This window comes from Pantherophis guttatus, chromosome 7 (assembly GCF_059756535.1).
Source record: "Pantherophis guttatus breed Tessera chromosome 7, ASM5975653v1, whole genome shotgun sequence".
NCBI lineage: Eukaryota > Metazoa > Chordata > Lepidosauria > Squamata > Colubridae > Pantherophis > Pantherophis guttatus.
The window spans coordinates 86,971,481-86,988,528 of NC_142069.1; the positions used below are offsets into that span (position 1 = coordinate 86,971,481).

At 42.2% G+C, this 17,048-nt stretch overlaps 1 protein-coding gene across 1 annotated transcript in view; it reads right to left on the reverse strand.

Moving 5' to 3' along the window:
* The window catches only part of COG5 (component of oligomeric golgi complex 5), a 156,658-nt gene that overhangs the window by 25,391 nt on the left and 114,219 nt on the right, over positions 1–17,048 (reverse strand). Inside the window, exons 12-14 of the mRNA XM_060692686.2 lie at positions 7,745–7,949; positions 6,048–6,209; positions 5,299–5,398 (exon numbers count right to left, since the gene is read on the reverse strand). Of these exons, the coding sequence (XP_060548669.1) occupies positions 5,299–5,398; positions 6,048–6,209; positions 7,745–7,949 (467 nt within the window). The remainder of the gene's footprint in view (positions 1–5,298; positions 5,399–6,047; positions 6,210–7,744; positions 7,950–17,048) is intronic.

Here is a 17,048-nt window from a genome sequence, read left to right on the forward strand (position 1 = left end):
AGTTGAATTACGTCTACGTGTTCAGAATAAAAGTGACACGATCCAGCAAGGATCAATAGAAAAAAGTATTCAGAAATATATTTGGAGCCGGTGACAAGAACAGCAAGCATTAATCTTCCAATCTAAAACTTTTGTGCCAGTTACTATGGTGCACACATACATGTATACAGAAATAATAAGAGAAAATAAACATGGCACTTTTGGGTCATCCTCCTCCTCTTTTAACGGCCCCATAATCCCTTGCGGGGTGGAATCTGGGCAACTGAATGGAGCTAATAATAATAATAATAATAATAATTTTATTTCTATACCGCCCTTCTCCTGAAGGACTCAGGGCGGTGTACAGCCTATTTAAAAACACAAACAAAACAACAATATAAAATTTAAAATAATTAAATAAATTGGCTCAGATTTAAAACCCCAAAAAATTTAAATACCCCAATTTAAAACTATTGTGTTGATAGTCCAGCCTGGCGGAACAACAGGGTCTTCAATGCGCAGCGAAACACCCGGAGGTCGGAGATCTTACGAGCTGAGTGTTTACTGGCCGGATGCCTTTCCTGTTGCCAATGAGGAGTTATATTCAGCAGATATATTCTCATGGTGCCCAGAGAGAGAGAGAAATATCTGCCTCTACCTAGGATCGAACTCACAGCCTCCTGATTGTGAGGCGAGAGCTTCACCTCTAGGCCACTCAAAACATGGCATTTTTGGGATGCTCTGGTCAAAATGTACCTTCTTCTACCTGAAACTAAAAATAATGGTGTCTGAAAATGGAAGAACCCGATGTAAACTTTATTTACAATTCGGCGAGGTGTCTTTAAAAGAAGTTGGAACAGAAGTTTATGAGCCCAGGTAGTTCTCGAATTACGACCACAAATTTTGAGCCCAAAATTTATCTTGTTCAGCGAAACAGCTGCTAAGTGAGTTTTGCTCCACATTACGACTTTTCTTGCCACGCTTGTGAACCACTACAGCTGCTCAGTTAGCCGTGGCAGTTGTTAAGTGAATCTGGCTTTCCCGTCATTTTGGCTTGTCAGAAAGTCGTAAAAAGGGGGATCGCGCCATGATCCCGGGACACTGGAACCGTCATAAATATGAGTCAATTGCCAATTTTGATCGTGTGACCCCGAGGATGCTGCAACGGTCGTAAGTGTGAAAAACGGTCATGTCACTTTTTTTTTAGGGCTGTTGTAACTTTGGGTGGTCACTAAACGAACTGTTGTAAGTCAAGGACCGCCTGTATTTGCTGTAGTAAAGGAACAAAGTTTTAGATTCAAGGAGTAACTTAAGCATGTTCTCCCACACAAACTGGGCCCGAATTTTAAGATATTCAGGATAAGCTCCTCTGCCATCCCACCATCGGAAGCTCCTTGGAGGAGAAGTTTAACCCTTTTTATTCCATCAAGCTGGCCTGGCCTAATCTTCATTTTCTCCCCTTTTCCTTTTAAAATGTAAATTTTAATTTGTTTTTAAAGTATTGGGGTGTTTTAATTCTGTCTGGGGCCAAACTGTTTAATTCGGTTTTATTCAGCTTTTAAATTTTGTATATATGTATTTTACTTTGTGGCTGTTCACCGCCCTGAATCCTTTGGGAGTAGGGCGGTATATAAATCCAATAAACTAAACTAAACTAAAAGAGGGTGTCAGATGTTAACCAAGATAACAGTCAGATGGGATCTCATTATGGCCTGCTAAGCCAGCTATATCAGTTTATTTAGCTTCTTGGACCATTGCAGGGTGATGTGGCTTCAAACAGCTGAGGAACCACAAACTCGAAAATCATTTCTCTTTTTATCAGCATCTCTTAAATTCTGAACAGAAAACTCCCCCTTTTAAGAGATTTAACAGATTAACAGAGTCGGAAGGGACCTTGTAGGTCATCTAGTCCACCCCCCCAAAAGCAGGAGACCCTACACTATTTCTGACAGAGGACAGTCAATTTGTATACCGCCCTTCTCCCGAAGGACTCAGGGCGGTGAACAGCCAAGATTAAAATACATACAATATAAAACTTAAAATAAGTTAAAACAGAATGAAATCAGTTTGGCTTCCCCAAATTTTAAAACCCTTTGCCCATAAAATAACCCATTAAAATTTTAAGCCAGCCCGGCTTGCTGAAATAAGAAAGTCTTCAAAGCTCGGCGGAAAGTACGGAGGTCCGGGATCAGTCGTATTCCTGGGGGTAGCTCGTTCCGGAGGGCGGGTGCCCCCACAGAGAAGGCTCTCCCCCTGGGGGTCGTCAGTCGACATTGCTTGACCGACGGCACCCTGAGGAGACCCTCTCTGTGGGAGCGCATTGGCCGGTGGGAGGTTATCGGTGGCAGAAGGTGGTCTCGTAAATACCCGGGCCCTAAGCCATGGAACGCTTTAAAGATGAGAACCAATACCTTGAAGCGCACCCGGAAGACAACCGGAAGCCAGTGCAGCTCGCGCAGGAAAGGTGTTACATGGGAGCGCCATGTCGCCCCCATAATTACCCGCGCGGCTGCATTCTGGACCAGCTGGAGCCTCCGGGTGCTCCTCAAGGGGAGCCCCATGGAGAGAGCATTGCAGTAGTCCAGGCGAGAGGTGACGAGGGCGTGGGTGACCGTGCATAAGGAATCCCGATCCAGAAAGGGACGCAACTGACGTATCAGGCGAACCTGATAAAAAGCCCCCCTGGCCACGGCCGTCATATGCTCTTCTAAAGACAGCCGTGCATCCAGGAGGACGCCCAAGTTACGAGCTCTCTCCGTGGGGGCCAATGACTCGCCCCCAATAGCCAGCGATAGCACCAGCTGGCTATATCGGGACGCCGGCAGCCAAAGCCACTCGGTCTTGGAGGGGTTGAGTCGGAGCCTGTCCCTCCCCATCCGGACCCGCACGGCCTCCAGGCACCGGGACACCACTTCAAGGGCATTGTTGGGGTGGTCGGGGGTGGAGATGTACAGCATTCCGCAGCCAGCATGGAATTCTGGGAGTTGAAGTTTGCAAGTCTTAAAGTAACCAAGTTAGGAGACCTCCTGCACTACAGCATCAATCCAAGTGAATATAAGATGCTGTTATGCGCACAAATCCCAATTATCCAACCTTATTTTCAGCTAGCCTAATGCGTTGGGCAAAGTTAGCCATTATGTGGAAAACATTTTTCAGCTTTTATAACGCTTTGCTACAGATTACCCATCTCATTATCTGGCGAGACCGGTGCCAACTTCTCAATTATTTTCAGCAGCTTATTGATTTTTTTTTAAAAAAAATTGTTCTTTTTTTGCACTGCCCTTCCCTCCGTCTCCTCCATCCAACCAATTTTTTTTTTTTTAAATGCAGGGCAGTTTTAAAACATCACGTAAAATAAGACACACCTAAACGCACGTAGGTTTTTCTATGTTTACCGTGTACATGTATGTGTATATGATTTAGATGACTTTATTGTCATTGCACTTCGTACAACGAAATTAAATGCCATCTTCAATGTACATTATACTTAAGAGAAAACAATATAAATAAAACACAAACACACATCCTTCACATGCTATACAACTGAATTAAAACCACCTGATACTGCATTAATATTGCACTACTATACAGTAGAATTCAATATAGTTAACTGCTCTGGGATAGAAGCTGTTTTTCAGCCTATTTGTCCTTATTTCTTTTCTTTTTTTATTATTATTATTTTTTAAAATTATTTATAATACAAATTAAAAACAATGGACATAGCGTGATATCTCCCGTTTGGCTCTGCAACCCAACAAGGCAGACACAGACTTCAGAGGATAATTAGAACTGCAGAAAAAACAATGGCTACCAGCCTGCCTTCCATGGAGGACCTGTGTACTGCACGAGTCAAAAAGAGGGCTGGGAAAATATCTACAGACCCCTCGCATCCTGGACATAAACTGTTTCAACTCCTACCCTCAAAACGACGCTATGGAGCACTGCACACCAGAACAACTAGACACAAGGACAGTTTTTCCCCGAACGCCATCACTCTGCTAAGCAAATAATTCCCTCAACACTGTCAAACTATTTACTAAGTCTGCACTACTATTAATCTTCTCACTGTTCCCACCACCCATCTCCTCCCACTTATGACTGCATGACTGTAATTTTGTTGCTTGTATCCTTACGATTTATATTGATATTGTTTCCTGATTGCTTATTTGTACCCTACGACTATCATTAAGTGTTGTACCTTATGATTCTTGACAAATGTATCTTTTCTTTTATGTACACTGAGAGCGTATGCACCAAAGACAAATTCCTTGTGTGTCCAATCACACTTGGCCAATAAAAAATTCTAATTCTAATTAAACATTTTCATCGAATTTTGTCATAGAATTGATACACTTCTTTATCTCTATACCAGGGGTCAGCAACCTGTGGCTCTGGAGCCGCGTGTGGCTCTTTCACCCCTCTGCTGCGGCTCCCTGTCCCTCAAAATATGCGTCACAGCCACCAATGTGCAACACCCACTGGCACGCGATTTATTGAGCTTTTCAAACCCCGGTAGGCTAACCATGGATAAATCCAAGAAAAGAAAAGTTTCAGAAGAAAACAGAAGGTTTAATTCAACTACATATGCTAATTTTATGGCCGCTGAAGAAATAGTCAGACACAGGTTTTTGTGGCTCCCGGTGTTTTCTTTTCTGTGGGAAACGGGTCCAAATGGCTCTTTTGAGTGTTTAAGGTTGCAGACCTCTGCTCTATACATATTTACACTAATTATCACAGTTTGAATACATATATTCTCTCATCCATATAGGTTGTTTTTTTTTTTTAATTTGATTTATATGCCGCCCTTCTCCGGAGACTCAGGGCGGCTTACAATGTGCTAAGCAATAGGTTAGGTTATCGAAATATAGGTTATTTCGACATCTGTTTCAATCGAATCTATCGTAACAAATTAGCCTGAAAACTTCCAGTTTTTTATTTGTCCCTGTTTCTATGTATATGTCCTATGCATATGTCCTATGTATGTGATATGTATGTGCACAGGTAGTCCTCGACTTACAACAGTTCATTTAACGACTGTTCAAAAATCACTTTGCTTGTCAGGAGGTCACAAAAGTTGACTTTTTGACTGCAAAAAAAGAGATCAAGTGACCCCCCCCCCAGGACACTGCAACCGTCATAAATACGAGTCAGTGGTCAAGCGGGCAAATTTCTGATCACGTGACCATGGAGACGCTGCAACAGTCCTGAGTGCGAAAAGCAGTCGGAAGTCACTTTTTCAGTGCCTAAACGAATGGTTGTAAGTCGAGGACTACCTGTATTTGAAAACAGTTAAATTTTTCTTTAAAAAAAAAGACTTACAAGTTGTTCAGACTTCACGCCAAATAACTGGATGGTCTTTGCCACGTTTTTTGATACCGCAAAGCTGAGGTTTACATCCACAGCTGCTACGTTCAGCTCGCTAGGAAAAAATAAATAAAATAACAGTAGCAAAAAAGATTAAGACATGAACAATGCAACCTCAAAGAACGCTCCGTTCCAAAATTAAAATTACTGTATTTTTCGGAGTATAAGATGCACCATTTTTCCCCCTAAAAGGGGATGAAAATTTAGGTGCGTCTTATACACCGAATGTAGCCCCGCCCACCCACTGGCCCCCACCCTTTGGCCTCTGCCTCGCAGCAGTTACCTCCTTGCAAGCAAACAGCAAGAAAAAACAGCTCCTTTCAGCTTCAGCACAGTCTAATTAGCACAAATTGATTGGATCAGCCTCCCGACTCTCAGCTGATTTGCTCTCAGCTGTTTTGCACAGGGCTCTGCTGCTTGCTGCAAAGAGGTAAATTGCTGGAGCAGATTTTTTTTCCCCTTGTGCTAATCAAGCTAAGCTGAAAACGAAAATGAAAGTACAGCAGGCTGTTTGCTGTTTGCTGCAAGGAGGCAAAATTGCTCAGAGGCAGAGGGAGATTTCTTTTTTTTCTTTTCCTCACCAAAAAAGGTAGGTGTGTCTTATACTCCGGTGTATCTTATACTCCGAAAAATACGGTAGGAAGGAAGAAGGAAAAAAAGGTTACGTTATATGTAAGGTACTGAAATTTATTACCAACACTCACCTTGCAATGATTTTAATAATGCTGTCCAGTTCATCAGCCGATGGAGGGTTGCGACCTCCGGAAGGAAAGACCAGGTTGATGGGATCAAAGAGCCGCGACAGCGATTTTGATAGATAGGCAGCTTCGTAAGGTTGCAAAGAATTCTTTAATGCTTTCTCCGGGCTACGAAGAGGGAGCAATTAACAAAGAGAAAAATATTTATTTTCGTTTTGCAAACCGCGCCTTAACACGGCAAACCCATCTGAGACTTTTGCAGAGAATAATGGCAATAGCACTTGGATTTATAGACCGCTTCACAGTGCTTTACATTCCTCTCTGTTGAAGGATTATTGTAGATTGGGAATAGTGTAGGAGAAGGACAGACAGAGACTGGGGGTGGAGTCAAGAGAGGAATCAGTCTGGAATCTCTACGTAGCCACAAACGGTTTAAAGTCCAATCCCTCTTGAATTCCATTAACATTTATCAAGTGCCATTTTAACTGGAACTTAACGTATGGTACCTAATTTTTTTTGCCTGACAAATAGACTGTCCCGGAGAAAACTTATCTGTGTAGTGCCTAAGAGTTGACGCCAATCTGATGGCACATAATCAAATCAAATCAAATCAAATCAAATCAAATCAAATCAAATCAAATCAAATCAAATCAAGAATGTCACGATCATTCTAGGTAGTCCCATAAATAGCAATAGCACCTAGACGTATATACCGCTTCACGGTGCTTTACAGCCCTCTCTAAGCGGTTGACAGAGTCAACCTCTTACCCCAACAAACTGGGTCCTCATTTTACCGACTTCGGAAGGATGGAAGGCTGAGTCAACCTTGAGCCGGTCAGGATCGAACTGCTGGCCGTCGGCAGAATTAGCCTGCAATCCTGCATGCGCTCCATGGCTTAGGGCCTGGTTATTTACGAGACCACCTTCTGCCACCGATAACCTCCCACCGGCCAATATGCGCCCACGGAGAGGACCTCCTCAGGGTGCCGTCGGTCAGGCAATGTCGGCTGGCGACCCCTCAGGGAAGAGCCTTCTCTGTGGGGGCGCCCACCCTCTGGAATGAGCTACCCCCAGGGATACGACTGATCCCGGACCTCCGGACCTTCCGCCAGGCTCTGAAGACTTTTTTATTTCAGCAAGCCGGGCTGGGTTAAAAATCTTTTAATTGGGGAATTTTATGGGTAAGGGGTTTTAAATTGGAGGAAGCCAAAGATAAATTTAATTTTGTTTTATAGTATTTTAATGTTTATATTGTATTTTTTTAAATTTTGGTTGTTCACCGCCCCGAGTCCTTCGGGAGAGGGGGCGGTATAAAAATCACTAGAAAGCAGGATTTTCTGCTTCCTAGCAAATATAAATCGCGTGGCACACTGATCGTTGTAAATACCGGTTCAGGCAAACCGGTAGCTTTTTTTTTTTACTACCGGTTTGCCCAAACTGGTAGCTTTTATTACTACCGGTACGCCCGGATCGGTGCGAACCGGTAGCATTTCATCCCTGCTCCCTAAGCTTCAATCTGCTTCCATTCAAACTGGCCAATTCTAATGACTTAACGACAGTAGCTTCACTGCCTTTGTTAACAGCAAACCCAATTTCTATTTATAAACATCACTTCTGCGCTACGGAATAATGATCTAATTCATTGCAAGGAATCTGAAGTCTGAAATATTCTGTTGTCTAATTACAGACGGAAGCGCTCGTACTCATAATCGTGTTTCTTCTGCATGAATAGGTCCTGCGTATCGTCATCTATTTGAAGAAGTTCGGATAAAGGCTCAGCGCTGCCGTTCGCAATCACGTTTCTCTGAATGCTTTCGCTGTATTGCTGAAGGCGCTTCCAGAAATCATTATACAGCCGCAGTAATTTAGGATATTCGCCTTCAAAAGCCTGTTTCAGAAACATGGACGCTGAAAACCAAAACAAAAAGAGACCGTACAGATGTTATTCAAATGGTTATAACTTTTTCATGCTGTGATATTTAAAACTGGCACCATACAGGCAGTCGTCGACGTACAACCCATTCATTTAGTGACCGTTCGAAGTTACAATGGCACTGAAAAAAGTGACTCGTGGCAGTTTTTCACACTTACGACCGTTGCTGCATCCCCATGGTCACCCGATCAACATTTGTAACTCTTGGCAACGGGCTCGTATTTATGACCGTTGCAGTTTCCCAGGGTCATGTCATCAAACTTTGGACACTTGGCAACTGGCATGTACTTATGACGGTTGCAGTGTCCTGGGATCATGCAATCACATTTTGTGAACTTCTGACAAGCAAAGTCAACGGGAGAAGCCAGATTCGCTTAATAACCCTATTACTAACTTAGCAACTTCAGTGATTCACTTAACCACTGTGGCCCGGAAGGTCATAAAACGGGGCAAAACTCACTTGTAACAACTGTCTTACTTAGCAACAGAAATTTTGAACTCAATTGTGGTCGTAAGAAAAGGACTATCTGTATAGAAATTCAATACAGCTAGTCCTCGACTTATGGGAAATCGCTTAGTTTTTGAAGTTACAACGGATCTCCTCAGGGGTGAGCATTTGAAGTTACAACGGATCTCCTCAGGCGTGTGTACAACCCAGATTCGAAGTTCTCACAGTTGTCCCCACCCTCATGATCACATGACCACACTTCAGGCATGTGAGGGACCATCTCTTGCCAGTCATGTCTACCCAACCCACTAGAGCGGGGAGGCATGGAATGTTGCGTGTCCCGTCCCCTAAGGCGATACATCTGATGGGACCCAGAAGAAGGGCCTTCTCCATGGTGGCTCTGGAACATCATCTCCCCAGAGATTAAAACGGTCCCCACTCTAGCCCTCTTTTGGAAGGCCCTGAAGACCTGGATCTGCCAGCGGGCCTGGGGAACCCAGAGTGGGTTGGAGCCCATTAAATGGCTCGTATAATGTGTTGTCGCCAGAGCGGGGCGTTATTATTTTACTAATTTATTATTTTATTATTTTTTCTTTTTTATTCTTTTTATTTCTTTTATATGGTTTTTATATCTGTGTAAGCTGCCTTGAGTCGCCATGTGCTAGCAGGCGGTAAAATAAAATAAAATAAAATAATAAAATAAAAATAAAATAAAATAAATAAATAAATAAATAAAATAAGAAATAATAATAAAATAAAAAAATAAAATAAATAAAAAATATAATAAAATAAAATAAAATAAAATAAACATATAAAAATAAAATAAAATAAAATAATAAATTAAATTAAATTAGGTATAAGTATAATTTTATTTCTATACCGCCCTTCTCCCGAAGGACTCAGGGCGGTGTACAGCCTATTTAAAAACACAAGACAAACATCAATTAAAAATTTAAAATTATTAAATAAATTCGGCTCAATTTAAAACCCCAGAAATTTAAAATACCCCAATTTAAAATTATTATGTTGATAGCCCGGCCTGGCGGAACAACAGGGTCTTCAGTGCACAGCGAAATACCCGGAGGTCGGTGATCTTACGTTTTTCCGGGGGCAGTTCATTCCACAGGGCTGGGGCTCCCACAGAGAAGGCCCTCCCCCTGGGTGTCGCCAGCCGACATAACTTGGCCGATGGCACCCTGAGGAGACCCTCTCTGTGGGAGCGAACTGGCCGGTGGGAGGCTAATGGTGGCAGAAGTCGGTCTCGAAATTAAATAATAAAACAAAATTAAAATAAAATAAATAAAATAAATAAAATAAATAAAATAAATAAAATAAATAAAATAAATAAAATAAATAAAATAAATAAAATAAATAAAATAAAAATAAATCAAATATCAGGAACCATCTACATTTACAAGCATTTGCAGTGCCCTAGAATCATCTAACTGGGTTTGTACGAGTTTCGCCCAAACCCAGCATTGTCGGTTTTCGGCAAAACTGACCCATCGTGAATCATGGCTTCACCTGACAACTGCAGTGGTTGTTTTACAAGCACGGCAGCCTGAACGATGTCGACAAAAAAAGGGGGGGGGCATAAAACCGGGACGGCCACCTGGGCGAGTCAATTTACGACCTACACATTCGTTTTACGGCCGTAATGGGCAGGCTCCAGTACAGTCGTAACTCAAGGACTCCTTGTACTTTTTAATAAAGAGCTGTTTCGACAACAACAGATGGAAGCCTTCGTTTGAGGTATTGTGCTCTGGAGAAAATGCTGTACCTTTTACCTTAGCAATGGCCATAACGGCAGAAATATCCAAAGAAATTCCCGCTGTGACTTATTATTGACTTTTATGTCCCTTTTACGAGTCTAATCAAATAGAAATGAATCGCAGGCTGGATGCCCTGATAACCCTACTTTTTCTCTGCTCCACAATTTCACTTTTGTATTTTCGGCGTCACATCACTTCTTACCTCAATAAGATCCCAGGCTTGAAAAAGCAAAAGATGATTTAATTGGTAGGGTTAACAATGGGAAGGTATTGTTTGTCTAACAATACCTTGCCCTAGTTAGACTTACTGCTGGATGAGGTAAGTTACGCAAGAGAGCTGTTTTTATCCCGTTCAATTCAGAAATGCCCCAGAAAAATATATTTATTTCGCCACCGAGTGATTTCTTTAGACGTCAGTCGCTTCTTCAAGAAGTACATATTTTGAATGGCGGTGTCGAATTTATTAAATTCTTACAGGTTTGGTTTTTTTTTATAATTTTGCAATATATATATTTTCCTTCAATCGTCAATACTTTAAAAGTCGCAACGTTAACCCGTGACAGACTTGAGAATAAGCAAAATATAAAAAATGTAATGCATCTCATACACATAATATTCTTACAACAGGGACAGGAAGTTGCAGACAATAAACCGGCTTTCAAAATATCAGACAGCCAAACGTAACGCAGACAGATTAATGCATCTTTTTTTTTTTTTTGTGGGGATCCTTGGTGCTCTCTGAGCTTTGTGGTTTTCTTGCAGATGTTTCACTGCCAGCACTGATGATGTTACCTAGTTGGGTCATGAAACGTCTGCAAGCAAACCACCATTTCCAAGACCATTTCCACCAACACGGACTTGTTGTGGCTCCGTTGCCTGAGCCTTGGCTATCGACAGATGCAGACTCTGAGAGTGAGGGAGAGGAGTTGGCAAGGCCTCCCTCTCCAGGACCCTCCTCTCTGGCAATGCCTCCAGAGGACACCGAAGGCCAAGAGATAGGCCCAGAGCCAAGCACGTCCCCGCAGCCACAGGTGGACAGCGATGAAGGAGATAAGTGCTGGCTGGATCCTCGACAGCGGTGCAGGGAGAAGCATGCGCAGCAGAGGGGAAAGCATGCCAGAGATTAGCTGAGTCACTGGACCACACCCCACAGGTATAAATGTGGGTGTGGTGGCCGGTTCAGTTTGTGACGAGCAAAAACTAGAAATAATCCATGATCTCTGCGTTACTGGACTTCTGCCTGCCTTGTCGGACTGCATTTGGACTAATCCTTGTATTGATGAAACTTTGCCTGCTTTATCGGAATGCTTGCAGTCTAATCTTTGTTTTGTGTGAATAAAGTCTGAATTGGCAGCTAGCCACTGGGTTGCTGCCAGCTTTATCTTCAAAGACTTTGTCGTGTGGCTTATTAACTCCGGGCCATCTGTGGGGGTGCGTGTGTGGGACGGGGACTGAACAGGACTGTTGTGACCCGCCAGCGGCCTGCGCGGATCGTGGCTGATCCTGACGAGGAGGAGGCTGGTGTGGGGTTGCGCCAGCAGCCTGCGCAGCCGGCGCTCGCGTCGGACAGCGAGGAGGCTGAAGAGGATGTGGTGCCAGAGGCAGAGACTCAGCCAGGGCCTTCAGAACCTCCAGAGGCTCCTTCAAGTGGAGAGAGCGAAGTGGAGGAGCCTTTCCTCAATGCTCGAGCACGCAGGGCTGCCAAAAGGCAGGAGTGGCTACTCAGGAGGAGGAGGTCTACTCGAGAGTAGGACTTGAGGATAATTGGTCACTCGCTTAGCCTATTTAAGTTGCACACAGCTAGTGTGTTCTTGCTGGAAACAACTCGTATTATTATCAAGAGTATTTTGGTTTATCATATCTTGTTTTCTGGGCTGGTTGCCAACCTTTGCTCATCTTGTTTATTCTTGCTACTTAATAAATTTGATAAGGACCGTTGGTATGTGTCAATATCCTCGGAAATCCGGAGCTGGGGCAGAACACGGACAGGGCAAGCCACTAAGAATATAAATTGAGAGCAAACCCAGTGGTGGGATTCAGCCGGTTCGGGCCGGTTCTAGCGAACTGGTAGTGAAATTGCTGGGTGGCGCCTCCCTTCCAGGCCCCTTCCAGGAGTCCTCACGTGCCCCATTTTGGCTCCTAGGTAAGTGCAGAAAGGCCTACTAAGCCCAAAAAGGGGCCAGGGGTGTGCGGTGCCCCCACACAGCCCGTTTTTGCTCCCAGGAGGCTGCAGGGAGGCCTACTAGGCCCAAAATGGGGCCCGGGGGGGCAGCATGTCCCCCTGTGGCCCGTTTTTGCTCCCAGGGGGTTGGAGGAGGCCGAGTGGTGCCTGTCCCACCCCTCGGCCACGCCCACCATGGCCATGCCCACCCAGCCGGTCATTAGGGCAGAGAAGTGTTTGAATCCCACCATTGAGCAATATTTGAATCCCACCATTGAGCGAACCTCACTCCTTACAAGCACACCTCACTCCTTACTAGCGCTGATGATGTTACCTAGGTTGGTAATGAAACGTCTGCAAGCAAACCACCAAACTCAGAGAGCCCCAAGGACCCCACGGTTTAAATATTCTCTACAAATATTCTCTTCTATCGACGTTTTTTTTCTCTATATACATTTTTTCTAATTACCGTCACATTTGGAGAATATTATTACTAATAAGCTGCAGCGCAAAACTGGCAGTTCGATTTCCACTAGCAGTAAAAATACAAGTAGTCCCTGACTTACAACAAACGGCTCACTTAGTGACCGTTCGAAGTTGCAATGGAACTAAAACAAGGTGACTTATGACCATTTTTCACACTTATCACCCCCCCTCATGCAGCATTCTTGGGGTCACGTGATCAAAATTCAGATGCTTGGCAACTGGTTCCGATTTATGACGGTCGCAGTGTCCCGGGGTCATGTGATCCCCTTTTTGCAACCTTCTGATGAGCAAAGTCAATGGAAAGGCCAGATTCACTTAACAACCATGTTACTAACATAATAACTGCAACGATTCAGTTAACGGCTGCAGAAAGAAAGGTCGCAAAAGGGGGAAAAACCCACTTGACAAATGTTTCACTTAACGACAGAAATTTTGGGGTCAACTACGGTCGTAAGTCAAGGACTAGCTGAATGTAGACAGAGATTCAAGAGATAGTAATAAAACACTCGAAAAAGCTGGGAAGGCAGATGTGGCTTCTGGAATTCTTCCTTACTCTATACCAGATGTGGCTGTAGATATTTTCTTCGGTGTAACAAAGTACTGTGTATTTCTACTTCTCCCTTGGGTTGCATTTACGTGTGTTTGTATACTTGTGTGTGCAATGAGCATCCAGGGCAGGCTGCAAACTCTGGATTGTATGAATAGAAATAACAGGAGCTTGGAATGGTGCAATCATCAGCTTTTTGATCCATTGCCCAACTGCCTCTCCTATAGAAATTACACAGACTTTTTAAAAATATTTTTCTCCACAGCCTCAAGCCAGATGAGGCCTGTTTTAAAACCCCCTAGCTTATTCCTCCAGAAACCATTTTGTCCCATTCTGTTTGGTTTTCAGAAAGTTATCCTGTTGAAGGACAGACGGACCAATCAGAAGTGCGCTTCACATATTGTAACAACCGGTTCGCCTAGTACCGGAAATGCAAGCATGCGCCATCTGCACATGTGGTATCACAAAATATGGCAATTTGCTAACGTGCACTGTCCAAGCATGTGTGCGATGTCAAAAATACAGTGATATAGGATGGGATTGTGCCCGGGCGGGCGGGGGCGCCACCCTCAGGTCGCCACTACCGATTCGCCCGAACCTGTACGAACCGGCTGAAGCCCATCTCTGGGACCAACAGAGAAACAGAATCTCTTTCTCTAAAATCTTTCCAAAATTCCATTTTTGTTGGAAAGAATAAAAACGGGCATAGGGGAAATTTATCAGGAGGTACTTCAGATTAAATTGCAGATGGAAACTGCATGCGTTCACGTGTTTTCTCTTTAAAACCAATGCTGAGGAAAAGAAATGATGTTATTAAACAAGAGCTATGTGGAACTCTTTCAAATTCCATTACCGTTAAAGCTTATCTTCTGATCCTTTCCAACTTTGTAATAAAATACAACGGCTGCTGTACCACAAAGTATTTTGTTCCGATTTAAAACAAGGAATAACTGAATCTGTGAAAAGCTGCTATGATGGTCCTTGACTAACAAGGGATTGTTTTGTGACTGAGCTGAAAAAAGCGAGTTATGAATGTTTTTCACACTTATGACCGTTGCAGCATCCCCAAGGTCACGTGATCGAAATTCGGACGCTTGGCAACCGACTCGTACTTACGACTGTCGCAGTGTCCAAAGGTTATGTGATCCCCAGTTGCGATCTTCTGACAAGTGAAGTCAATGAGGAAGCCAGATTCACTTAACAACCGTGCTACTAATTTAACAAGGGCAGTGATTCACTGAACGTCTGTGGCCAAAAAGTTCGTAAAATGGAGCAAAACCCGCTTAACAACTGTCTCGCTTAGCAACAGAAATTTTGGGCACAATTCCTTTCCTTTTTTTTTTTTTTTTTTGAATCCTTCATAAATATATCGTAATAAATATGTATTACTATTAGAATTACATAGGTTGGCTAATTATTTTACAAGTAGTGTAATGGACACTAGAATAACATTTCAATACAAATAGATATGAAGAATGGAATAAGGGAAATAAGAGAAGTATGAATAAGAACGAAACAATAAGTGAAACTAAAATTTGAGATATTAAAAATGCATAAAAACATGATTAGCAGTGAAATATTAGAACTAAAAAATGGGTGATTAGATAATGAAAGAATATATTTCAATATACATATGTGTATTAATACAATAGATTGTGATTGGTACTAGGAGTGTATACTGAGGCAATGAATAATGAAAGATTGAAGGATGAATTTTTGATATAAATTGATGTGACGAGTTAACTAAAGGAAGTGGGGGAAAAACAAGTCTTTGAATATTATAGCGATATTGGAAGGGAAAATAAAATAAAATAAAATTGAGATAGAAACAAGAGGGGCATAATAATAAATATACTGCTCAAAAAATAAAGGGAACACAAGCAGAAGACATCCGAGATCTGAATGAATGAAATAGCCTTATTAAATACTTTGTTCATTACATACAGTAGTTTTGTGTTCCCTTTAGTTCTTTGAGCAGTGTATAAACTACTATATGTAACGAACAAAGTATTTAATAAGGTTATTTCATTCATTCAGATCTCGGATGTCTTCTGCTTGTGTTCCCTTTATTTTTTTGAGCAGTGTATATAGATATAGATATATTGACATGAAGGTATATGAAAGAACAAAAGGAAGGTTTAGAATTAAAGGGTGATAGTAAAAGATGTGTATACGAAACTATAAAAATGAAATGTAATAACTAGGAGTAATAACATTATGTTTATTGTACTGAAATGTATGATACCCAGATAGCACACTATTCACACATTGATATGTATAAACAATATAAAATTTAAAAAACTTGGGGGAAAAAAAGAAATTTTGGGCACAATTGTGATTCTAAGTCAAGGACTGTCTTCGTTTATATGGCAATAAAATACTTGGGATCTGCTAGAAAGGTGGTCTTGATTTGAACATAAAAACACATACTTCTCTTTCCTTAGGAAGAGAATTAATATTTAATTCAAATATTTCAAATATTTAAGCAAAACCTTACCTCAGTGAAGCTGTACCTTTAAAGAGTGCACGGATCTTGCCTTGAATAAGTCAAATTCTTTTAAGGAGAGTCAGCCTATATTAGCATTAGGAATCTAAATGCACTCAGATTTCAACTTAGATTATGCTCAAAGTGTCCGTGGAAATACTCAATCATCCAGGGTTGTCCCAAAGGTGCTTTTTCCAAAAAGCAACTGAATTTTCTTGGGTTTTTTTAGTTTGAAAATGTTTCCCTTCTGACCCAAGAGAGAAAACAACCACTTTCCTGCTTGCTGTTCAGGTAGTCCTTGATTTATGGCAGAGGTGGTATTCAGATGGTTCAGACCGGTTCGCGTGAACCGGTAGTGGAAATTTTAACTGGTTCGCCGAACCGGCAAATACCACCTCTGGCTGTTTGCTCTGTGTGTATGAGGCTGAGAAGGAGGAGAGAAGCAGCCAGGTTGAATGCTGGAAGACTGGGCCAAACTTTTCTGCCAGGCCTGTGGGTGTGGCTTGGTGGGGATCATGTGACTGAGTGGGTGTGGCCAACTCAATGTCACTCACAGCGAGGTGCCGCCCCACCAAGCCACACCCACCAAGCCACACGCACAGAACTGGTATAAAACAATTTGAATTCAACCACTGACTGACAGCCACAATTGAGCCCAAAGGTTTCGTTGCTAAGTGAGATGTTTGTTAAGTGAACTTTGCTCCATTTTACGACCTTTCTTGCCATGGTTGCTAAACGAACCACTGCAGTTGTTCAATTAGAAACACACAGTTGTTAAGTGAATCTGGTTTTCCCGTTGACTTGTCCAAAAGTCGCAAAAGATGATCATATGATTCCCCGGGACGCTGCAACCGTCATAAATGTGAGTCAGTTCCCAAGTGTCTCAGTTTTGATCATGTGACCATGGGGAATGCTGCAATGGTTGTAAGTATAAAAAATGGTCCTAAATCACTTTTTCTTTTTCTTTTTTTAATTTTACTTTAAAAGTAAAACAATGGACATTGTTCAACGTCTCTGGTTTCTAACATTTATGTCAAAATCAACTTAATAAGTAATCTATTCCTTGCTCTATATACAAATTTAAATAAAATAAATATATCAAGTACACAGTATTTTACTTCCTAACCAACTATGCATGTATTTAATAAACCAATATTTCATTCACAAGTTCAATA